Source organism: Gymnogyps californianus, chromosome 1, assembly GCF_018139145.2.
Source record: "Gymnogyps californianus isolate 813 chromosome 1, ASM1813914v2, whole genome shotgun sequence".
Classification (NCBI taxonomy): Eukaryota; Metazoa; Chordata; class Aves; order Accipitriformes; family Cathartidae; genus Gymnogyps; species Gymnogyps californianus.
In genome coordinates, this window is record NC_059471.1 from 58,674,297 (window position 1) to 58,700,283 (window position 25,987).

The 25,987-nt window shown below is 43.2% G+C and overlaps 1 protein-coding gene across 4 annotated transcripts in view; it reads left to right on the forward strand.

The window, feature by feature from the left end:
* The window catches only part of FARP1 (FERM, ARH/RhoGEF and pleckstrin domain protein 1), a 217,510-nt gene that overhangs the window by 187,044 nt on the left and 4,479 nt on the right, over nt 1-25,987 (forward strand). For all 4 annotated transcript variants that reach the window (XM_050890909.1, XM_050890915.1, XM_050890923.1 and 1 more), the window contains exons 16-24: nt 1,755-1,888; nt 11,701-11,782; nt 14,494-14,731; nt 17,026-17,156; nt 20,047-20,115; nt 22,105-22,194; nt 23,327-23,409; nt 23,774-23,886; nt 24,371-24,534. In XM_050890909.1, the coding sequence (XP_050746866.1) occupies nt 1,755-1,888; nt 11,701-11,782; nt 14,494-14,731; nt 17,026-17,156; nt 20,047-20,115; nt 22,105-22,194; nt 23,327-23,409; nt 23,774-23,886; nt 24,371-24,534 (1,104 nt within the window). The remainder of the gene's footprint in view (nt 1-1,754; nt 1,889-11,700; nt 11,783-14,493; nt 14,732-17,025; nt 17,157-20,046; nt 20,116-22,104; nt 22,195-23,326; nt 23,410-23,773; nt 23,887-24,370; nt 24,535-25,987) is intronic.

Genomic DNA, 25,987 nt, shown 5'->3' on the forward strand with positions numbered 1-25,987 from the left:
GTGATTGTTAAAATCACCAAGGCAAATACGTGCCTTCTTTGCACACACACCAACAGTCTTGTTTAACTTCCAAGAGTAATGTGCACAAGATTTGGTCTTAAATAATAATTGTCTGTAAAAGGGCACTGGATCCAAAACCCCTCATGGTATTTCAGCAGGGCTGCTAGCTCCAGACCTCCCAACTCTCTAATCACGCAGTGTGTGAAACTGTGAGGTGCATTGCCACCTCCTGTGTTGAGTGTTGTGGTAAGGAGGACATGCTGCAGGGAAGAGTCTGTTGGTACCAGCTGGGAACCAGGGAGAGACACCTTCTCCCCAGGTTCTCGTCTGTTCCAGGAGCCCACATGGCAGATGTAATTGATCTGACACCAGCTTAGACATAGCCAATGTAGGCTGGAGGAGCATGGTTGTTACAGGCAGCAAGATAGCTGTGGCTCCACTGCCTACTTACCCTGGCTTTCTGGGAAGCCAGGCCAACGAGGGAAGAGGCCAGGTTCTGTGGGATGGTGGTCATTGCTGTAGTCTCAACAGCAGATATGCTGTTTTCATCTTCTGTTTCACCCAGTGGCTGCAGAAACAGAAAGTTTTAGCTCTTCAGAGCTAAACCCCATTTCCCATCCTGGCCTTTATTCTTGTGGTAGGGAAATTTGAATTTGCCGTGCCACCAAGAGGCATACAGCTGGCTCTAAGCTAATCATCAGGCCCATCAGCTGTGCTCCACAGATGACTGGCCCAGGAGGCCACTGAGAGTGAACAAGTAGCCAGCGTCATTGGAAAAGATGGAAGGAACAAGTGTCGTGCATGAATTTTGAGACTTGGTAGGTGTGCAGTTCTTCAACCTTAGCTCTGCTCAGTGCAGAGATGAAGCGGAGGAGAGGGAGGCTTAGGAGGGATCTCTCTTTATCCCAGGTCTGGGTCAGCTCCAGCTGATGCAGTGTCAATCAGGACTGCTGTAACAGCCTTCTGTGGTCCCAGCAGCCTTCTAGGCACTGCTGGAAGTCATTCATAGATAGCTGGAACCCCTCAGGGCAGCGAGGAGGGAGTAGTGTTATCATGTTGAAGATAATAGTCTGTGCCACCTTGGCAAGCCCCCTAGTCCTATGGCTTTATGTCACCCATAGGTCTATTAGGGTGAAATAAAAAGAATATGGAGCAAAACTGAGCAGGAGCCTGTTGCAGTCTTAACAGTGTTTGGCACTGACCCTCCTATTTTCTGCTACTAGTGTCTTGTCTTGGAAGTGCAAAGTACCGTCCTTCTACTTGTTCACTTTGCAAAGTGCATGATGTTCTCTATCTGCACACAGCAACATGGGCTTGAGTGCTTACTGTACCAACTCCTGTCAAAGGGATTTCAGACAGAACTCAGCAAAAGAAAATGCAGAACATATTTATTGTTTTTACTGGAACGTTTGCAAGTGTTGCAAGTATTGCAATACTCTTTCTCTTGCACCTACAGCATTTGCAAATTCAGTTTGTATTGACCAACCAGTTTGGGCTTGAAAAGAATTTTCAAGATTTGATCAGTGATTGCAAAGGGGAAGGGAGTTTCTTTTTTTAACTATGCAGGGCCTGACCGCTGATAAGAGCACCAGTTCAGCATGTAGGAGTGTCAGGGGTAGCCTGGGTTGTATTCCTCGTGCCAGCTAAATAAAGTCCTTAGGATTAGGTATATTTGGGTTAGTGTATAAAGACAGCAAATGATCATACCTGCTGCATTCCACCCCCCAATAATTTTGCTTCTTTTTTCTTTGTAGTGGTTTCAGAGTGCAGTGAGTAAAGAGGATTGCATGCCGGAAACACTGAAAAACCTCATTTTCTCCAACTTCGAACCTTTGCACAAATTTCACACTGGTTTTCTCAAGGAAATTGAGCAGAGACTTGCTCTGTGGTAAGATTGTTGTTTGTTATTTAGCTGTGTTACTTCATGCAGTTTAGCATTTTTGCATTTGCTTTTTGCTAACTCTTCGTGATCTACTGTAGTGATTCATTTGTGAAAGTCACAGATGTTGGTTATTAACAGACTGGGTGTGTTGAATCATGCTTTGTTCATGTTTACTCGACAAACTCTGTTGTTCGGATATCTCAGTGAGGTACAGACATATGCAAATGAGATCATAATTCTGGATGAAGCTTTCTTTTGCTAAATGTCAGTGTTTCTATATGGCAGCTCTTCTGAAAAACACGTTGCAAACAAGGCTTATCAGTAATAAAGAGGGAGCAGTGAAGGACCAAGTCCTGTTTCTGTCAAATAGGTGTAGGCTGGCAGGGATTTCAGAGACCGGCTTCCCATTCTGCAGCACCGCAGCTTTGACACTCTCAGGGTCTACAGTGCACTCTACAAATTGACAGAGTGTTGGAAGAGGACACTGGCCTTAACAATTATCTATCCTTAGCATAATAATGACAGTAAAACATGGCATTTTTGTGAAATAGCTATGAAGTGAGTAATTCTTCCCTGGCAGGTCTCTTAACTCAGTTCATTTGACCACTGATATCTGAGCAGAGGGAGCACACAGAAGCCCTCTCCTTGCTCTGATTAGACCTGTCTGGACTAGATTGTCTTGCTCTGTGTAGGCATTTTTTGGTAGTTCATCTTCGGTGCTGGGAGCCCAGCTTTTCCTTCTCGGTTAGAAAACTGACAATGGAAAATCACATGAAAGCAGAGCAGGCAGACTTGATGAGTGCTAATCAGTTTAATGCCTCTTTAACTAATTAAGCAAAACAAAAGCAAAACGCAGTCTTCGAGTGTGTGAGTTTAGCTCTTGTGATGCAATGAGCGAGGTCATTGAATGAGAGCACAACACATTGCGGACTAGTGCTATCCAAACCTACCTTGCACAGTTCCAGAATTAGCGGGTATTTTCTGGGAAGAGGGGAATGTGATGCTGCCTTTTAGAGCTGACATCCTCACCCAGGACTCTGTGGTTGATGCTTGACATAAAGTTACTCCTAAGGCATGTGCTGCACAGCAACTCTGCCTGTATCTCCCTTTTTTCATTGGGCTGCTACTGTTTTAATCCAGTCAGGATTCTTACTGGTGTTAATTGCTTTCCCGTAAGGAACATTTATTGCAGGTGCTCCAAGAAGGCTCTTTCAAATGTTACAAAATAGTGATTGTTTCTCCAACCATGGTGTAGGATTAACAGTAGTTGGGGTTAATCCCCAGCTAGTTGGGGTTAAGGGTGCATGGTAAGAAAAGGAAAATTTATACAGTTAGTAAAGGGCCAAGTTCTGCTCTTTATCAGACCAGTCTAATCTAGTGAGCTTGCTGGGTGCTGATTCCTGGGCCACATGTTGAAATAGAGATTCCCCATATATCCTTCTGATTGCTGGTGGCATTACAGGTGGATGCCAACCTCCTGTTCAGGTGTGATGTTTTTCAAAAATTGGATGATGCTGCAATAACAGCCTGCTGTAGAATGGTGGCATTGTAGTAAGTGGGGGGAGGTATGTTAAAAGAAAGAATATTTAGGCTTTTAGACTTTCCATGTTTTTATTTTGTTTCTCATTTTCAGTTAGCTTCTTTTAGAGCTGTGTAAGTCTTTCGTTTTCCAGCTTTTCCTTGTGTCCTAAGGCTATGGTTTCACAGAGCGGTAAACCTCAGTTTAAGGCTCCTAATACCATATTTAAACTGCAGTTACCCTATGATATAAAGTGCTGATCTGCTATGAAGTTACTTTGCAATCCAAATTTGTTCAAAAATATTCTGCTGAGGTAACTTTGTCCCAGCTGGGCACCTCATTCTGACTTTGTCAGCTCAGCTATTGCATGTCCTTCCACAGCTAGCATAAAGCCACTGGGAATTCTCTGTCGGCTGCTCTGATTCACTTGGCAGAAAAGCAGTCATGTTCCTGCCCCTGGTCTGCATCCAGTTTGCAACCAACAGCATGGGTTTACCTAATGTAATACCACTGTTGTAGACGGTGTTTGTTTTTAAAGTTCTGGAAGATTTGAATACGTGCCTTAGGAAGGGAGGCGAATTTGCTGGCAGGTGTTATTTTGGAGGTGTTGGTTTTTTTTATATAAGGCCACAGATGCCGAGATAAGCTGCAAGCAATAAACTCTATCCTATAGAGATTACTGTTTAATTAAACAGTGAGTGACAAAAATAAACAGCCCCTCAGCGCGTAGAAGAAGAAGCTGGTGGCAATGTGGTAGGGAATTTCTCCAGCAGTGTGGTCAAGGTCACTTAGCTCAATGTCTGTACTGCCATGATTGTACCTCTGTCTTTGGCCCGGGTGCTTTTAAGCCAGTGGGCTTCGGCTGTGTTCCCCACCGCAGTGCAGAGTGCTGCCCAGCCTCTACATCAGCTGTGTAGCTCCTCACGGGCCTGGCTGAGCCGGTGGCACTGCTGCAGGCAGCTGTGGGCAGGATTCAAGCCAACTCATTTAAATCTGACTCTTCTATGTCAGCTCTTTTAAATTTCCGGGCAGGTGGAGGGGGAGGAAGGTGGGATGCTTGTCCTGAGACATGAGCGTGCTCTGCATTCGTCAGAGGGTGGCATGTCCCACAGAAGAAGGGCCTTTGAATGAAAGGGTTGTGGACTTCATCAAGCTACTGGAAGCCCCTAGCTACCCAGGTGTGTTGTGGGAGCTTGGCTGAGAGGAAGAGCCTCCCACAACCAGTCATCTGTGTTCCCTAGTGAGTAGGATGCTGGGTTTTATCAACTTAAAGTGCAGTTCAGCCTGCTCGCTCTGCCTAGACATCAGTGTGTTTGTCTAAGGTTTGTTTCAAACCTTCGTGCTGCATTTTGGAAGCTCTTACGGGAGGCCATTCCCTGGTCTCTTAGGACTTGGATCATATTGAAGCTGATGCTCTGCAGAAGAGCTGTGAGGAGAGCAAGGCCAGGGGAGGATTGCACGTAACAGTTGTTAGATGGCTCTGTGCTTTTAATTTGTTAAAACATCTATAGACTTTTAGTATTTGGCTCAGAGAAGCTCAGGTTGTGCACATTATTAAAAGCATTTCTGGCTTGCTCGAAGGCTTCTGAACTGTTTGAATCTGCTGTCAGAGGCAGGCTGTTTGCTACTGAACATCTTAAGGGCTGGTATCTTTTTGACCCAGTTATAGATTCTGGCAGGTCTGATTTGTTTCTTTACACAATTCACCCATTTTTCTCTTTAGTACTGCACTTCCTAAGAGCAGCACATCTCAGTGTCTAGTGCATAGTGATAAAGTTTTTAAATAGACGTGAATTGATGCTGACACCAATAGCCAACTGCAGAATATAGGAAGTTGCTGCATTTTTCACAGCCAGCGTTTCCTTCTGGCCATGAAACTGAGCAGATTCCTGGTGGTTGCACCAGCATCCTAAGATCAGTCATACCATGCTCTGGGTGATGTTTTCTGCCCTGCCTGTGCTGTTGCAGGGCCAGTGAAGCAGCCCGTGAATCCCCTCCATTGCCCCGACTGTGCTGAGCCCTCTGTTCACGAGACTGACCATGTTCCTGGGACCAAGTGAAAATAACCCACTAGAGGCCCTGTGGTTTGAGGAGAGGAAGGATGACCTTTGGTGGATGCAGGCAGGCAGCAGGCAGGCATGGGGCTCTGCCCTCTCGCGTAGCAAGGGAGGAGGAGGGAAAAGAGCAGGAAGCTGCCTGAGGTGGGAGAGGGAACAGTGCACATCAGGCTGTCCTGTTAACAAGTGCCAGGATGGCTGTGTCCAGCACCCAGGCATCCAGGTCCTGGTCCTGGCTACCAGGACTCATCCAGGTTGCTCCTCAGCAAGGCTTTGGGTGTAAGGCCAGGAGTTCCCGACCCTTTTTGCTGGGAGGAAGTATGGGAGGCATATCTCAGTGACTTAAAGCTGGCTCCTATTTCCCAGGGCCTGAGAGATTTTATGGCAAGGAGGAAGAGGCGTGGGCATTGCAGTCAGAGCATGACATGTTCCATTAGCATCTGGCCACTTGAATCCAAGAAGTCAGTTAGGTTTTGCTCCTTCATTTATCTAAGCTGTTTAATAGGCTGTTCATTTGGGCCACAAGCACCATTTTATAGCCAAAAAAATTGAGCTTATCCTCCCACACCCTTTAAATGTTTGTATTACAAGTTTCTGTATTGGTTTCTGTAAATTCTGACAGAAGGTGGTAAATGGAGAAGCATAAGTTTCCCGCCTTGGTCAACCACTAAGCACTGCAGAGAGCAATGCTAGGGCAAGACAGGATAGACATTTCTGCCCTAGGAAGCCCTGTCAGGTAGTATGAATCTGCATTTTGAGCCTTATCCATGTATTAGGAAGAAAAAGCATTACGTACTTTCCAGAAATGGAGCAGACTCATCTTCTCCCAGGGAAGCCAGTAGTTTGACTCCCAGTTCACAGGCACTTCGGAGGAAAGCTGCTACTCAGTACTACCAGATGTGGCTGAGAAATGTGTGGCTGGTAATTTGCAAAAAAAAGCTCTTAGATCTTAGCATATGAAAGGAGAAGGCTCAATCAGGATTCATGGAAGCCAGTTTGAAAACCTATAATGAAAAGCACTCAGGGAGGTGTAGGAAGATGAGCTAAATGTTGATTTGTTAACCATTTTTTGTTTGGGAAGTAGTACTTGTGGTCAGGAAGAACAGCCTGATAAACAGTTTATATAAACAAGGCAGCAATCCTTATCTGCCTTCTCAGATGCATGAGTGCTGACTATTCAGCTCGTTCTGCATGTCTGGTGAAAAGGGATGAAGAGGACAGTTTCAAAAGTGTCTTTGTCCTATGTACAGAAATGAGGTATGTATTGTAGTACAAACCTCGGAGTCATGCAGTGTGGATCCTGAGACAAAGACATTAAGAGGGACTTGGTGCTAGTGCGTTGGGCTCACTTTTGAGAGGACAGTTGCATTGCTGAAGTCACTTTTGGGTAATTCTGGGGATTAGAGCCGTGCTACACCCAAATGAATTTGAAATGGTGGGGAGAAATAGCTTGTCCAGGATCTATTGGTCACGCCCAGAGCCATGTTACATTCATCTCTGTGGCTCTCCCAGTGGGATGTGCCCAGGATCGCCTCTGAGGAGGTGCCACGGAAAGGTACGAAATGTTGTGTTTTCAGTATTTTTCCATGCGATGGTGTTACTTGCTCTGATCTCTTGCCCTTTAAAAGCATTACTGACACATGCTTGCTGTAGATTGGGTTTCTCCCACAACAGGGATAGCCAGCCCAAAGTCTTTAAATATGTGCATGCTCCCTGAAGGCTTGGTAGGACTCTGGGAAGCTTTGGTGGCTTCAGCAGTACGTTTCTTAGGCTCTGAGCAGCGTTTCGTGCACCACTTACTGCTGAAAGGACAGCTGCAGCATCGGCTGGAATGGGCAGGGCAATAAGAGGCACTGTGTAATAGCAGGGTGTAAGCAAGGAAGAGGGTGTTTTGCTTTTATCAGCTCTTCTTTTCCAGTTACAAAATGTTCCTCTTATTTAAAAGGCAGTTGTAATGGGGAATGTTTAAGGTATTTCTTAATATTAGAACTTTAGTTAATAATACTCTTAAAAAGTCAGAAGTGTCTAAGTGCTCAAAGACAAGCTATAGTATCCAGGAGGGAGATGCTGTTCCTCAGCATGTAACAGAAGGTCACACACTGTAAATATCATCTGCTGCAATTGATTTTTTTTTTTTGCTTCAATTGAAGGGCTGCAGTCAAAGTTTTTTATGTTCACCTGGGAAAAATTCTCTGTTGAGATATCTTTCTCTCCTTCTTTGCCTTCGCACCATCCCCATCAAATTTCTGTTCCTTTTACTACCATTTCTGGGTGATTGAGGATAGTATGGGCTGACTTGAGATTTCTTTCCATTCATTTTTCAATGATGTACACTGAGGAGTTTATGTAATTCGAAAATCCAACATAGCTGCTTGCATAGTCCCTGTAAGTTGAGCTGGTGGCCATTTTTAGTAATATATAAGGTAGTGTCTGAGTTTCTTATCAGGTATAAAAGTCGGTCTCCTCCTCTTTGCTTGCAGTTGTACACTTGCATTACTGTAAAAAGAAAGGGACTATTTGGAGAAAAATGGGAAATGAGCTTATTATAGAATAATATCTCCACTATTCAGCATGATTTTCAGTGGCTTTAGACCTCCCCACACCATGTCAGTGGAGTGAGGGCACATTATGTGTGGGGAAAGCAGCTCCTACATCTTCTATGGAGCTGGGGGTCATAAATCAGCTCCTGATGAAAATTTGTAAGAACCTAGTCCCTGAGCTCTGTCCCTTGTCACTGGCAGATAGATACCGTGTTCAAACAGTGACCCGTGAAAACAAGGAGTAAGAAGAACAATTTAGCCATCGATGCACAACAAATGAGCAGCTTCTTCCCCCCAGCATGCTGAGTGTTGATATTCAAAACATACACCGTAGGGAGAGCTCTCTTCTCTGCTGCTGTGCTTTGGGCTGTTGAAGCAGTAAGACACCATCTGATGGATTGGGTGTTTGGGTTTTATTTTAATATTCTGTGTATTTGGATGCTCTTTTCTTTGGGTTTCTTTTCTTCCTCTTTACTTGGTATTTGCATGTTGAGGAGCTGGGGAAGAGGGCAGTGTAGCGTAGGGGTTACTGTGGAGTCCTGGCAGAGAACTGGGGTGAAGGATGGGATTTAGGAGGCAGATGTGAAGCCGTCATGTTCCCCCGTGCCTGGCTTCAGCTTTCCCTGCCCCTCTGCTCCACATCGCAGCCTACATGCGTATGCACCATCCCCAGTGCGAAAATCATCTCTCTTGCAAGAGACAGCATTTGTGTGGAAATAAATAACCAAAGCAAGGAGAATGGCTGGAACAAGAAGCAATACCTGGCTATCACATTTCTGGATTTTCTTAGGGTTTTATTTCTTCCAGCAGTACGCATCTGCCTGCAGCACAGGTTATCTCTGTTGGCCTGGGCCGAGGGCTCTGGTACAATTCAGCTCTTCACTGTTCAGCCAGTAGCTGGAGAGAGGCTGTTGCTTTTGGGGAACCCCCTTCTCTCCATCTTTGTCACTCTGCCAAGATGCAGAGTAAGATTTGGAAGCCCTCAAACTTTTAAAAAAAGCCTCGGACCAGTCTGTGGCCAAAGCCAATGAAGGGGAGTGCTCCTGATGCTTTGCGTGTAACTGACGTGATGAGATGCTGTGCAAGCAGTCAGTGCTGGCTGTGCTGAAGAGGGGCCAGAGGGTCAACTTTTAGGAAATAAGGACCTGACTGTTCAATGAACAACTGCACTAAATATTAGCTGAAGTTCACAAAGTCAGTGCAAGAATTCATTATGACTTCAATAGGCTTGGAGTCAGCCTTTGAGTAGCTAGCTAGTAGATAAGAAATTTGCAACGAGTATTCTAGCTAACCTGTATCGTAGCCTTGAGATCAGAAAAGCAATTTCTATTTAGAAATAGCAGTCTGTAATGATGTACTTAATATTTACCTTGGCAGTAAATCAGAAAGGTACTGAACTGCTGAAGTCGATTAGATTAAATCAAATGTAGAGACATAAAAAAGGATCCAGGCAATGCCAGAGAGTTAGAGAATAACACGTAAAGCAAGAATTCTTCTAGAGATAATTACCGAATACCATGTCGTTACTGGCAGCAGCACAGATTCATCTGGCTTTGACATTTCTGGGATTGTGTGCAGCAGCGCAGCGGGAACCATTTGGGATTGGATGCTGCATGCTGGCTGCACGGGTGGAGGGCAACTTTCCCTTGCCTCCTGCCAGTGCGGTGCTACTGCCTTGGACTTCAGATGGTTGTGGTTTTCAGTCGGGGGCACTTTGATACGTGCCACTTTGAGCAGAGATTTAGTGGCTGGAAAGTTTTATTTACCACCTCTCAGAGGAAATCTCAGTGGGGAGAGCTGCTGGATGGATAGGACATGGGGGAAGGGAAAGGCAGGGAATAGCATAGAGGGGAGATGACTTGACAGACAGAGGCTTCCTGGAGAGAGAAATTGGACTTTCATCCTCAGGTAATGTGGAAATTGTAGTCTTGTAACGTCCGTACATACCTCGGCTGTTCTTTGCAATATAGACCATTTCTTGGGCATATTTGGACTATGGCAGTGTTTATATAATGCAGTGCTTTTGCAAAATTGGCAATGCTAATTAAAGTTACCATTGACGCAACCCAACTTCCTACCTCGGTGTAACCTTTGGTTCAGAAAAAACATTAAAAGTCTTGTTGAGAACTGTATTTTTCTTGCTTAAATAGGCATGTGAGTGCCTGGGAGACTTAACACAATAGGAAATAATTGAAGACAGCCTATGAAACTGGATATTGTTCAAATGAACATGGAGCAATCCCTTGTTTATCAGCTGAGTCTCTATGTCTGTTGAAGGATAAAATAGGAGATGTTACTGTGTAGTATTCATAAGCTGTGCCTTCCATATTTCCCAGTTAGAAAAGCATGTGGAGCATGAACATAACCATGTTTAACTTTACAAAACAAAATATATGTCTGAATATGCATCTATTCATGTAATAATATCGATTTTTTTAAACAAAAAATTTCTATGTGTCTTACCAGTGAAAGTATATTCCTAACAACAGCTGCATCCTCTATGATTTGGTTAGTGTGGGACTTCTCTGGCTAAATTGCCAGTACTAAGGAATGGAGAGATTTATCACCTGGTTGTCCACTTATTCCTTCACTGCACACAGAATTTTCTTAAAAGTGTGAACTACTGCAAGCGGGTGAAAAACAGTATATCCATTCAGGAGTAACACAAAACAGAGGTCCTGTTATCCTTGGGCTCATTTAGAGCTTGATTATATTTATGTCCTCTTCCAAAGCAGTGCATTTCTTTGGCTGAATTGCAGTTACTCACACCAGGACTGGATCTGTCTCCCAATACTCCGATGTGGGAGTTGAACTGAATTTTAAAAATTGAGGACAGCATGTAAAAAGCCACGCTGCGGGAAACTTGGATGCAGTATTAGAAGTTGGAAAGGGGAGAGGGACGGTGCTTCTCCCCACACCCCCCTTAGTGATTTTATTTTGAAAACCTAACTTGGTTGGAACAGATCAGTAACAGTTAGGTTCTTATATTCATGATTTTTCCTCCTGTGCTTTCTAAAAGATGTGTTTGGATTCAGTCAGAGTGTGGTATCCCTGCCTGTCTCGCACATGGGTTTAGAAGCAGGAATATCTCTTTCATCAGGAGCTGGGTTTCTCCCAAATGGAGCACCCACCCAAGTGCAGCTGGCTGGGTGGGAGGGAGCAGTTTGCATTTTTAATACCAAAAGTAACACTCTGAAAGAAAATTCCTGCCAGTATGTAACACTTATGAGTCAAACCCAGATGCTGGATGAGTTTTTTTTTTGTCCCACTGTCCCTTGCACAAGCAGAAAGCTTTTCAGAGGAGGAACACCTGCAGGTCCTGTGCTGGGGTGCAATCCTTGTTTCTGAACAGAATCATCCTTCTGCTCTAAGCCCACGTGTTGTGATGGGATTGCGGTGTCTTCCTTTTTCTCAAGCCATTTCCAGCCTTCTCTGGTGTGTTTAAAAATGCTAGCAATTTTCTTTAAAGGTCTAATCCTTCTGTTAAGTGCCTGCCCTCTCTGTTGTTAGGAGTGCAAGCCAGCCTGGGTGAAGGGTGTACCTTACGTGGGAATTACATGTCCGTCAGGAAGATTCCTCGCACATGGGGCATGGGTGTCAGGAATTTAAAAGAAATGAGCTATTGAGTTCCTTTCTATGCTTACAAGTGATTATGCGGTTTTATTGCATAACTGAAGTGTGTAATATTTCTGTTGCTGACAGGGAAGGCCGCTCTAATGCTCACATTAAAGGAGATTACCAAAGAATCGGAGATGTTATGCTAAAGAACATTCAGAGTATGAAGGTAAGAATGATCCTATAACTATTAAGCTTTGACATGGATTAGAATTATTGTGCTTGTTGTTTTCATATGATGTTGCCTCTTGTGCTGGTTCTTGCCAATTGTAATCAAGGCTTATGCTATAAAAGTTTCCTTTGATGAAGTAGCAAGCGTTTGGTGAGCCCTGAGATTCCAGAATTGCAAGCTGATTTTAAATTATCCAGCCCTTTCCTCAGTCCCCTCTCCAAATACAGGAACAACAAACACAGAAGTTCAGGAAGATTTCATTTCCAGTTCTTTTTTCTCTCAAATAAGAAGGCAAAACATCGGAATTTGTATGGCTGAAGAGACTGTTCAAACACCGAGTGTGCCTACTTGTGCATGCAACTATAAGTGTTAAGATATTGCAGGAGTAGTGACCATAACCTGGATATTGATTTGATTTGGGAAACATATTTGTGCACTACAGTGCCAAGTTAGATGAATGGTTTTTCAATAAATGCGAATAATTGCCTTTGATCCCTTTAAAGCTAAAAGCAAAAATACATGTATGAACTGTAAATCTAAGCGTAATGTTCAGCAGACTTTGCATCTGTTCTTAGTCTGGCCGGAGTAGTATTTTTGATGCTCTGTGTTACTGTGTTACTGAACAAACAGCGTGGAAGGCAGGCACGGGAGCCTGTGAAAACCCTATGGGCTTTTACAGTATGGATGGATAACACACAGCTCACCTTATTAATGTAGCTATGCATCCAGGTCAGTGTGTGGCAAAACATGGCACTGCACCTTCGGCATGTGGATCTCAAAGTGCTTTCAAAACTATCCGACAAATCTTTCCTTGGTGATTGCCACTTCGGCATTCTGCAGTTCGTAAATGGAGCAGCCTTGAGTCCTTGGCTGAAGGAAAGGGCAGTGTAATTTTTACAGCTCTCCTGAGATGTTAGTTAGTACTAGGCTTACCTTTCAGAAGGACAGAGAGAGATGAAGAGAGGTTAAGTGACGTGCAAGTGATTATACAGCAAATGAGAAAAAGGGAACATAGAAATCTTGTTTTACAGTCCCCAACGTAGACAGCTTTGTCACCAATAAGGCAGCCTTACCCTTTCTGCAGTGTACTTAGCAGGAACTGCTTTTTCCCCTCAAGACACAATTCAGATGCTTTGGAAGAAACGCAGAGGGGACTTTTCTACCTCCATCCCTGCTCTCAAGAAGCATTCACCTTTTCACAAACAGTTTTTGGAATCCCAGAGAGCTTCTGACAGACTCTGCTCCTGCTCTTGGTACCTTGCAACATTAAATTGTCTGTCCTTCACTGTCTGCAGGTCCTTCTGTGGCACTACTCTAAAGGCAGCATACAGTCCTCACTGTAACTTAGACCTGTCGGCGTGCTTTCACCTTTGCTATTCTCCCTTTCCCATTAGAGGATTTTCTTTGTTTGCTTTGAGATCCGCCACCACTGATAAGCACAGATATGCAGAGGAAAGAGGCAAAACTCAGTTTGACTTAAAGAACTGCACAAGAAACAATGAAATTAGCTAAAATTCTGCATATTTATCATGAGACCTGTTAAAAGACCTGAAAACTGACACTCCTTGTTTAATTAACATAGGAAAGAAGTTAAGAGCAAGTAATTAGTGGGCAGCCTCTGTAGTAGTCCAGAGGGTCTGCTGTGTCTTTGCCTGAGTTACAGGCTTGTAAAATGAATATGCAGTGTATGGAAGAAGCGGCTTGGCTGTAGGGAAGGTATGTTTCTGGAAAAGATGTCACAAATCACAGGAGAGAGGGAGTTGATTGGAAATGTGTCAAAAAGCACAAGCTTTAGTTTAAGCCAAACTATCTTCTCAAGTCCATTCAACATACACATTCAATTTCTTTTTGTTGCTGGTTAATATTCTACCAGGTACTGGGAGACTTTATTTGGCTGCTCAGGGAAGCTCTGTGCATCCTGAAGAATCAGTTTACCTTTTGCAAAACACAAATGAAGCCCCTGTGTTAATTGTTCAAAAAAATACTGCTGAATTGTTTTAAATGGGACTCGTGAATGTCTGTGATACTGAGACCTAAATGAAGTGACGTATTTCATACAAACCTCATTCACTTGCTGGTGCGTAACTCCCCTGCTGCCAGTGGGATCATCTTAGAGACTGCACTAAGGAGAAGAGGGTGTAATCCAAGGATGAAGAACTCTAACGTACCCATTTCTGTTGAACAGCGCCTCTATTTTTGTGTTTGTTCGGATTCCCAGGAGATGCAGCTTCTCGTTACTAACGGGAGCAGAAGCTAGAAGTCTGTTTGCCTGCATCTCAGTTCCCCGAAAGCACCTAAGGGAACTGGGGCAACTAAATCCCTTCATCCTCCTAGAAAATCCCATTCTGTTTCCTAGCTCTGCGTTCGCATTGTCTGGCTCTCTCCCTGTTGCACCTACTTGCATGAGCTATGTTCATGTCATCTCCTTGCCTTTGGATTTCTCACTGATCTGAGACTTAGTTTTGTTTACTCATGTACTTTTGTTTTACAGGGAATGCAGAGGGGATGGGGGTGTGTACTTCAAACGAGTAATGCCATTTCTCCTTTTCAAGTGAATATCAGAGCGATTGTGTTGTACAGTGATTTTGTTTGCAAAATCCCAACTGCTATGCTAGTTGGATTTTTTATTGGAATAAGTTTGGGCTGAGTCATGTCTCACAGTGATTGCTAAGAGCTCTACCACATGCTCTTTTCTTTGTGCATATAAGCAACTGACAATTCACCTGTGGAAGCACAATGAGATTTTAATGGAGTTGGAGAACGGGATCAAGAACTCTCGCAAGCTGGAGACCTTTTGCAGAGATTTTGAGCTACAGAAAGTCTGCTACTTGCCTCTCAATACCTTCCTTCTCAGACCTTTACACAGGCTTATGCACTACAAGCAGATAATGGAGAGGCTTTGCAAACACTACCCACCAAGCCACGTGGACTTCAGGGATTCAAGAGGTAAGTAAGAGAAAAGACACCAATTCGTGGAGCTGGGGAATGGCATCCAAATCCGTTAGAAGTGCATGGCTGGACAAAAAAAAAATCTCTTTTTTTAAGAATTGAAAGAGGATTGAGTTGCAAAATTCAGTACTCAGAAGACCAGAAATGGCAGGATTATTTTGTATGCACATTATGCCACTGTCTGGACAAGCACTTGGAAGAGAAATCAGCTGGGAGTTATTAAACACACAGAAGTGACATGCAGTTCAGGAAGTTGCTTGAACTGAAAACAGTTGGGAGGTTGGGAGAGAGTGCAGGGAACGTACCATATGTGCTTGTCTTGTTCCTAGCTTTCCCTAGAGATCCGCTAGGAACACAGAATATTGGCCCAGGTGAACCCTTGGTCTGACCCAGTATGGCTGCTGTTATTATGTCTTTAAGTGTTATTTGTCTTTATGTGTTATTTTTCCAGACATACAGTTTGTTCTATTACCATTTCCATTATTTGCTTCAGGAACTCAAAGCTGCCAACATGTTTTTTTCCAATGTGAAGAAATTTTCCTCCTGTAGTCTGAACTCACTGCCTGCTATTTCTTTTTGATGATTTGTTTTCCTCCTTTCTTAGCCCGGTCCCCCACCCCGTTGTAAGCTATCTACATTTAAAGATAACAGTATTATCTATAGTTACCACTCAGTATGGAAGGAATTGGGCAGGGGGCAGTGGTTGGCATGACTGCTCCCAGCTGTAAGGTGCTAGCTGAGTTAGCTGGCTAAGTTCCCTTGGATGCCGTGCGATGAGACCCACAGCAGGCAATGCACAAAATGCGGAGGTAACTTGACCTGTAGCAGTAGGAAATGCCACAGAGGTCTGTGGCACTGAAGTGCTGTGTGACACAGACGTTTGCCTAAATGGAGCTACTGCCGGAATGATCTCAAGGAATGCAGCGAGTAGTGCCTTCATTTCTTTTAGCCCAGGCTAGATGATGGGGATGATGTGTCCATTCGCACCTCCCCAGAGAGTGCTGCCGCCATCAAGGTTTGATTCCACTTTTGAAATGGATAAGAACACAGGATTCAGGGGTGAAAATAAGAGCGCATGAGAAGGACAATGTGACTCAGAGACACCATCACTCTGGGATCAGTGTCTTACTAAGGTGTTTGCAGATTTTTGTTAAAGGTCAGAGCGTGAAGGAAGCAATAAAAATGGGAGATGTGGATGTGAATCCCAGCAGAGAGCACAGGGCTCCCACTAACAGGTGGATGAACTGTGCACTGAGCAATGATGTAAGAAGGAAGAAAGAACCACTCTTACTGTTCCCTGGACTGTATGTTTTTTAGCACAAACGGCTCTAACTGCTCTTCTGGCACTAAAGTCAGTCAGCGTGTTTGGCCCATTCAGAGAGTGCCCGTCCATTCAGGTGTATCAGCGTTGGTGCTCGCATACGTGGTGGCACAGGGAGCCAGTCCATGAGCTGGTCCCCTGGAAAAGATCAAGTGGTGAAGTGATTTTCAGCTTAGTTGTCTTGGCACAGCAAAAAGACAAGACATGAAAAGCAGACCAGCAGCAGCCTACACTTCATTTGGCTTCTGCTGCCGCAGAGTGGGACTTTGTAGTGCCTGCTTCCGCCTGTATCCCACCTGATCCTTCTTTACACAGCAATAATCCCCTTCGACAATGGAGATTTTCCTTAGGAAAATCACTGCGAGGTGTTAGGTCACTCATTGTTGGTAGTGTCTTTGGAGAGAACGAAGTAGAGCTGTGATGCGACTCAGCAACATGCAGCCCTTTTGGTTGTTCTCATTGCTGGGACTGAGGACAAACCCCAAGATTACTGTGTTTGCCATCTGAAATGATACAATAAATGACACTGCCATTTCCTGGTGTTTTCAAATATGGACCTGACCCAGTGTGCTGCAGGCAAGGGGAAAATTGCATTTATTTTCAAGCATAGAGAAGATCCCTAGATTAATTGGAGATGCAGGAAATTAAGTCCTTTAGGAGAACCCATTCATTGATGCTCTGAATTGACTCAGGTATTTCCTACGACGTTCCTGTGGCTAAAATAGAGCAAACTTTTGGTTGAGGAAATAGACTGTTCATTACAACACTCCACCCTCTCCCCTCCACTCCATAAGATGATGTTCAGAGTTTGTGCAGTTTTTAGTCTTCCTGAGTAGCTTTACACTGTGAAGGAGAACGGTAACACAAGAAGGGTGATGTTCATTAGCTGAGTGCTGCAGACAAAAGCCATCTTTCTTTTTGAACATCCTTGTAAATTTTTAATAAGCATTTTATGGTTTTGTCCATCTAGCTGCTTTGGCTGAGATTTCTGAAATGGTGGCTCAGCTCCATGGCAATATGATAAAGATGGAGAACTTCCAGAAGCTGCATGAACTCAAGAAAGACTTGATAGGCATAGACAATCTCGTGATCCCAGGAAGGGTAAGTAGCAGAGTTATGATCAAGGTCTGATACAATTTCAAAGCATTAGGTATGTTTTAGAAACTTGTTTATTAGGAGCAGCTATGAAATTGCCTTTCCTCATACAAACCTTTTTCTCTCACCAAAAACTGTCAAAAGTAAACATAATAATACCATAGAAAACAGCAGCCTTTAAAGTGGGAAGACGCAGTCATCTTTATTACCTTTTTACTGATTTTATTAGGTTTATCTTATGTATAGATTTGGACGGTTGTAGGCAATTCCAAACATCTATTACAACAGAGGTGGTAAAAATGTAATATTTATCACAGCATTCAGAGCTTGAGCAGTTGCATATTTCCTCATTTCTTGCTGCCCTTAATTTTTTTTTTTCCGAACTCTCGATGCTAGAGCATGGCAGATTAAAGGAAAGTAAGACATTTGTGCTGGAGGACCTTGAGCCCTTTCACAATGCCTAGCTTTGAAACTCATGGCCCTGGGGATGAGCAGTCTCTTTAGGCTATATGTAACATTAGGCAATAATTTTTGAGACAGTGTTGCCTTAAGTAACCACTTTTAGTTGTGTTATAAAAATACCAACATCTCTTTCTTACTTGTCATGCTTTTTTAAAAATGGAGGCTTATTTCAGAATAAACGAGCCTCAATGTAATATTTGTAGCCTTTTTTACTTTTCTAGGTGCATGTATCTGTGCATGCAAACTTGAGAGTTGTCTGTTGTTGAAGTAATTTCCTCCCCACCCCCCTGACTTGTGTGTGTAATACACAAAAACAGTACTTGCGGCAACTGAAATGCCGGGGAAAATGCATCGCTAGACTGTTCTTGCCCCTTATGCATTTCTGGGAAACAGCCTGGGAAACAAGATGGGTTTTGCATTGAACTGCAAATACGGCAGCGCTTGAACTTGCCCTGCAGCCTGGCCGTCCAGCCCTGATGCACTGCCGCAGGATGGCCGGACCACTGCTCAGCGAGAGCCGCGGCCTGGGGCCTGCTTGCCATGCCGTGTCTGTGTCTAGTGCCACAGCGGGGTTGTGGCAGAGAGGCAGCTTGCTGACCTCTCTAGGGTCTAGTTCCTTTAAGGATTCAAACATTTAGAAAAAGGGGTTTGAAGTTGATGTGCCATTGGGAAGGCAGTGCCGAGCACAGGTATTTCTGGATTTGAGGCTGTTCCCCGCTCCCTCACTTTGCCTCTTCCCTGTCTCCCAAGCAGCCGCCACGGCTCATGCCTCCTTCCAGCGATCCACAGACCATTCGCTTCCTTGGCAAGCCCCTCAGGACATTTCACAGCCCGTGCATCTCTCCGTCACGTGAAATTAAATGCTGTCATCGGGTATTTCTGCTACCCTATTCTATTTAAAGACAGAGCAGTCTTCCTGTCCTAGGAAGTTCAAGAAAAAGGCAGACCGGGGGCAGAAGTTGTTTGCCTGCTAAGGCAAAAAGCATTGGCCACCATGCTCTGGCACATGCCCAGGATGTTGCTGCTTCCAGCCCTTTGGCTGCTCTTCTGGCTCCAACTGAAGTCCCTGCCCGGGTGCAGGCCGGGCTGGGAGGCAAATGCCACTGTCACCCATGGCTGGGTTTACCCGAAGGTGGCCTAACTCCACGTCTCAGAGGAGAAGTCTCATGTTAGGCTAGTGATTCAGCTGTCCTAAAGGAGGCTTGTAGGTAACCATCCTCTTCACGTTGTCCCAGACTGGGGTCTCTGCTGCCACTGAGCTGGTTCCTATATTGGATGTTAAAACATCCCGTGGTCGGTTGTGCTTGCAGATTGCAACGACCTGCAGCTCTTGATTCGTGTGTTCACACAGCGCTTGCTGTGGTGGTGCTAAGCCTGCTAGTGACTATTAGGTGGTACCATATAAATAGTAATTGTGATTAATATTCCTTGGTGGCTGACAGCAGCTTCCACTGGCCTCTCTGGTAACACGACCTTACCGTGATACAGGGATAACCACCTCTAGCCACTTTTTCCACCCCTTAGCCCTTATGCAATGCAGGTACAGGGACTGGACGCATCACAGCAACCCTAAGGCGACCAGAGTGTCTCTCTGAACAGATCAGTCTTAGCCAGTTTATTTGTAAGCTGCAGGTGATTCTGATGCTTTATATGCCTTTTACATGCACAGTTATGAGTAGAATGACCTTAGAAAGACTGTAATAAATAAATATAAACCTCTTGGCAGAAGCTGGAGGAAGTGACTGAAAAATGGTATTTTCATGGGTTTCCGGTAAGTGGAAGGGTGAGTTACAGTATAGTTCACAGTAAGCCCAGGAAATCCAGCATTTTGAAAGTTTCAGATGTGCTACTTTTCCTGTAATTCCATCCCTAAACATTCTTAAACAGTTTGATCTGAATTAATGTTCTGTATTATATGACATGGATGGTACTAGGATAACTCTCACTGCCAGACAAATTTCCTTCTTTTTCTGCTGCTGATGGTGACGTTGATTTGTGTAGCTGATTTTACGTCTCAGTGAAGAGCTGCATATGCCATATGCACAACAGAAGCTTACCGGTGGCTAACCAATAACATGCAGGCTAACTTATTGTTAGTTTTTACATCATTTGTACCATGAAAAATACTCATTCAAAACTGGTGAGAGGGAGCCGTCTGAAGGAATCAATGTTAGGTAAAGAAAATTTTGCTTAGCTGAATTTTCTTAGAATGAATGAAAGATTATGAAGGAATTTATCCTAAAGACAGTTATGAATGGAAAGAAATTATCCTATAAATAAGATTTTTAACATATTTAATAAAATAAAAAGTCTTGGTGACTGATAGTCAAGTCAGTCCTATGACCAAGCAGTCATATTTATGTTTGCATAATAAAAAATCGTCATCATTTTTGCAGAAGATGATACATGTTTGTTTTGTGTTTGTTTCCCACAGGAATTCATTAGACTGGGCAGTCTTAGTAAGTTGTCTGGAAAAGGTTTACAGCAACGGATGTTCTTTCTGGTAAGCAAGAAGACAGTTTTTCTTTATATAATGAAATGTAACTACAGGCAACTATTAGACATACTGTTAGACTCGAATTGTGAATTACACTAAGTATTTTTAAACAGCCTTATTTAAGTTAACATAATACATCACCTGTGTAGCTGGTTGTTAAGAACTTACATTTCTGTCCAAACCCAATATTCTCTTTGTAACTGCTTCTTACAAAGATAAAACTATTTATTTTTATATGACACTGTGAATATAATGATAAAATAATACCTCCTAGCACATTGTCTTAAATAAAAGCAGAGTCATTATAAAATGAAAAGTGGCACCAGGGTTAGTGATCATATCCAGAAAAGAAGATAAAGAGTAACTCCTGGTGATATGAACGATAATCCACATAATGCTCTCAGGACACATTACAGAACCAAGTTTCTCTACAAACCATCCGGTTTCAGCCCACGAGCGCCCAGCATGTTGATGGACCTGCCTTTACGTGGAGATACCTTTTGCAGCTCTTGCACTAGGAAAGGTTATCTCCTCCCACCATCACTCACAGCATTTTCAGGTTACGGTGATCCCACTCGGACTCCAGTCCACAAGAGCTGACCAGATGGTTCCTCCTCTCTTTTCTTCCCGGCCAGCTGACTTGCTCCCAAGCTCCCCATCCTGCTGCTGCTGAGCCCTTGGTGCCGGGGCACTGGGATGCCCAGCAGAGCGCATAGATTTTCTAGTCCAGTGTTACAGGGCAAAACTTTAAAGAGTCAGTGCAGTGTGGCAGGAAAATACTTCCTTGACTTATTGTATGCAAAACGTGAAGACAGTGGGTGTGTAGAAAAGATTGTGAGAGTGCTAGGTTTTACGAGATGTTTGACATTTAATCTTTCAAATGAGCCAGAGTTATAACCGCTAAATCTACCTGGGTAGGATTATCCTCTGCCTTTAAAGGCACTAAAGAGGAAGCCTAATGAATATGGTGCATGTTTTCTTGCATACCACAAATCTTGTTACCAGATGATGCCTCGATATTATACCTGTATAAAACATTAAAAAGTTGAGACTAGACTCTCAAGTCAGTTGCTTGCACTGTCAAAGTTGTCTTTGGTCTGTCTCAAGCACCAGAATCTTTTTGGAGGTAAAATCCTGGGTCAGTGTTCTGGGTCTCCGAATACATGTGTAATGATTGGCAAAATTAAATCCCCCTCTAGTGGCTGATCCACATAGCTTTGTGAATTATTGCTATTGGATTGTAGATGTCTGCGGTGAGAGCTCTGTTTCACACCACAGAGCATGATTTTCTTGATGCAACTGTCTGGTTTGAAGAAAACATCCTTTGACCCAGGTGGCACAGTGAAAATATGCCGTTTATTTTATGGCAACAAAATGCAGGCAGTCATTTGACGTGCTTTCGACAACTGCTGTTACATGCAGGAAGCTCTACAAATTGAGATACTCAGTCTCTTCACCTGGATATTTCTAACCTAAAGCCATCTACCTTAAAACAGGTCTCCCAGCTTCCTTCTGAATGTGGGGAGTAGTGGATAGCCACTTACTTCATACAAGTTAAGTTGGACACACCTCTCTCGGGCCTGCTTGCTTATCTTTCCACACAAATCAGAAGAAAATATTGGTGAAACACACTTATCTTCCATAGCTTCAAAGTGCAGCAGAGGCTGAAATGTACTATGGGTTTCACTGCTGTTGTGGCTTGTTAGTTCTGACCCAGAGATCACAAAGGGAATATTAGAAGGCGTCGGAAGATATCCGTGGAAAATTGTGGGAACGTGCCTGAGACTAGCTGGGAAGGAAGGCAGGGAAAATAACAGGTGCTAATACTGGGTACTGGAATATTGTGGAAGCCAATATTTTGGATACATGCATTAGGACTGCCATATAAATAGTCAGCCAGTACTGGCTAGCTTTCCTGTATTATCATTCTGGGTTTTTTTTTCTGCATACATACATGCCGACATCATTCTAATAATGCTTATTCTTGCTTTTTAGTTTAACGATATCTTGTTGTACACAAGTAGAGGCCTGACAGCATCAAATCAGTTTAAAGTCCACGGGCATCTTCCACTGTATGGCATGACAGTAAGTATTGTGAGAACTTAACGGATTCATGCTTAAATGGCCATTTGTGGTCCCATCTAATTGCTTGATGAATTTCTGCTGGACTGAAAGCAGCAGCAAAGGGCTGTTCTCTGATTCAGAGAAGTTGTGGTTACATTCTGCAGTGCCTGATGGGGCTGTGTTGGGTTTGACATGTGTTCATGTAGCCTTCTACACAAAGGTGATTACATAGCAAAAGGGGGGGAGGGGGGGAAGGCATTTTTAGGGGCAGCTTCCTCATAATGCAAACTTTTTGTGAGATGGGTTCTTTATTTTTTTAAACCATAAATTTGACCATGGTTCTTATGAGTAATTCATCACCAATTGCTTATGGACACACTGCGCAAGGCAAGTAAACAGTAGCGACAATCTAATTTCTATAAAAACCCATTTCCTAATGTTTTCAGCTCTGTATCTTAAAACCGAAGTAGTGGGAAACTGGCAGCAATATTTCATTTGGAGCTCCTGTTGCAGTTCTTCTGGAAAACAGCCAATTCGAGCCAATAGCACCTAGTTACCTCTTCTTCTTAAATGATTTCAAAAATATTTTTGCTAGTTTCAAAACACTTTCATTCCCCCCATTATTTTCATTGGAACTTCTCATGGGTTTGTATCTATTCCATACTGTTTTCCTGAGGATCGAGTTAGATAATCACTACCACAGTAACTGAATTTCTCTAAACACCTGTGTGGCTTCAAGTTTTATCTGGCGTTTCTAGGAATCTGCTCAATTACTGATGTCCATTTGGCATGGACTTGTTCACAACAGAACTATGTTATGCTGCAGTGTCCAGAGCACTCCCAGCCATTAACATATCCTTTTGTATGATGAATCACTCTTCTGATAAAAATACCACTATTTTCCCTTTTTTTTTTTGACACAAAGCAGACAAAGCCATGCTTTTGGTTTAAGAATTTATTGCAGAACTAACTTACTGTTTTTCCAACTTGCAAGCCACTATTTTTTTCTCAATACCTACCTCGAAATTGTTGTTTGTGAGCATTTCTCCTAGTTGTCTTTTCCCCATTGGTAAAAGCTTGCTCAGTTCACTGTTTCACCTTAAGAAATAGGCGCTTCCTGCAATCTGACTGCCTTTGGGCTTTTATCTCTCAGATAGAAGAAAGTGAAGAGGAATGGGGGGTTCCTCATTGTCTAACACTACGAGGTCAACACCAGTCCATCGTTGTTGCTGCAAGGTAATTCAGTGGAGACAACATACACATGTAAACTGTATTTCTCTGCAGCTTTCACAGTGGGACAGAGAAAAGCAGAGAGGTGTCATTTTGTTTGGATTTGCTCCTAAAACAATTTCAAAGGTATATTCTTTTGTGAAAGCCACTTGTTTTCCAAAAAAAAAAAAAAAAAAAAGTTAATGGGACAAAATACAGTGGCAATTGTGCAAGTCAGAACCAAAACTAAGTTATTAGGAAAAAAACCTAGCACCTCGTGTCTGAATTTATTTATTTATTTAAATTAAAAGTAAGCTCAGCTTGTGACTGTTTCTTAGAGTTTGCTTTCAGCCTGTATAAAAGTGAATAAAACCTGAATTTTCATTGTTAGTACCCGCGCTGAAATGGACAAATGGACTGAGGACATTCAGATGGCAATAGACCTGGCCGAGAAAAGCAGTGGCCCTGCCCCAGAGTTACTGGCTAGCAGCCCACCTGACAATAGTAAGTAAATGCTAGAGAGTAGGCTTTATTCACTTTCATCAGTATGATTGGTGATTGCTTCTAAGCAAAGTGGTGAAAAATGCTGGCCACAGGTCAAACTGATACATTTGAAGTTGATTTTTATAGAGATATATATTTATATATGTGCCATTTTAATGTTCTTGTTGATGTTAGCAGAAAGTTTCACTGAATAGAGAAGTGACTTAAGCATAATGATTCCAGGAACTATTTAACAAGATTTGGGCAGTGCCTGTCCTTGGAAGGTATTAAAAGCACCAACAAAGCACGGTAGTTAGTCTTTGATTCTAACACTTGCAGAAACACGTAAAAAAAAAATCTACTTAACATCTGCCCAAAATTATTTCTAAAAGTGTGTTTTAAAATTAGTTCACAGTATTGTGGACAGAATTGATTTGTTTAATTTTTCCAATTATATATGTTGTTGCATAGAGGAAGAAAGATGCTTTTTCCCTGCATTTCATAGAGTCTCCTGATGAAACTACTGTAGACCAGGAATCTGAGGACGACCTCAGTGCATCCCGCACCTCACTCGAACGTCAGTCACCACACCGTGGCAACACTACGGTGCACGTCTGCTGGCACAGAAATACCAGTGTTTCAATGATCGACTTTAGTATTGCTGTGGAGGTATCTGCCTCAGAACGATCTGAACTGCAGCTCCAGACTCGCTCTTGAATGACAATTTCCTTTTTGCTCCTCCTTAAGAAGTGCACTATTCCGTTGTCTCCTTCTGGGGAAGTTTCAGGCACACCTATTAAACTGACTCCCGTATCCTCAAGTGATGGCGTAAACCATCAGTCAAGAAACACGTATCCGCTCCCTTAGTGCGTCTTTGTAAAATCAGTTAGAGCAGTAATTTTCGTAGAAGTAACTGTCCAAAAAAATGCTGATGCCCTTTAAAATTTAAAGCAGGTCAAACTGTCTTAATGCTTTCAGTTACAGAGGCATTAAGTCATTGCTCGAGCTGAAAGGATATTGTCTTTAGCTGCTGCAGCCAGAGTTTTAATTATGTGTATTACTAACGTACTTTCTTTACCTAGCCATCTTTTCTGGAACCTTGTCTCATTGCTCAGTCTCATCTGCTTTTTCTTTATTTGCGTTTTCCACCTCAAAATAAAAATCCTTCCCCCCCCCCCCCCCCCCCCCCCCCCCCCCCCCCCCCCCGATCACAGCTAAGCCAATTTGATACACATTCATTAATTCTGTACTCAACAGATGAGATGCAGACATTGACTTTTCAAAGATTTAAATGGAAGACTCCTAGTTCAGTGTAGATTTTAGGATGAGGTGGTAAGCTTGCTTAGGTGTTCTTCCTTCACCCAAGAGAGTCTCCAGGGAGCTCTGAGTACTTTATCACAGTCCTCATCAGATGGAAATTTATGCTCAATGAAAATGGTAGAAGGAATCTTAAAGCTGAGTCGACTTGCACTCACGAGGCAGGCCTCAGACATCGGGCCACTGTTGCTCTAGAGAAGACCTACTGATGCAGCACGTAGAGATGCAAGGGCAGACCATATTCATAGTTTGTGTAACTCCCTCTGTTTTTAAACAGAAGGCAAGTTTATTGCTGAAATATGACAAAGAAAATTATTCTGTACTAGAAAACACTGACTGTAGAGCCTCATTTCAATCCCATGCAGGTGGATTTTCTGCTCTTTATACCCTTCTATCCTGCAAGGGAGGAATAGTTCAGCACGGAACAAGGTCTCATATTTTTCCCTAAAGCAGAGGGCTTATTGTAAATAGATATAAACCAAACCAGTGACTAATTCTAATGATTAAAATATTTAGTTAGGCAAATCTTTTGGTCTGATATCAGCGCTCGTTGTTCCTTATTTTTGTTCCTCCCCGTGCCTCAAATGAATGCAAACAAAGCAGCGAAGACCAAACACACCCTGGAGACATACGTTGTTCTGTGAAAACATCTTCAGCTCCACTGCTGTTCCATGCGTGGCAGGTTACGCTCATGCTCACATCATTCTGTTGGTGGCTCTCACTTCAGCATTATCGTTTATTTTCTTTGTGTCTCCCCCTCCTTTCTGTCTCTCTCGTGGTAGACGATCCTCTCTCTGTCAGTGAC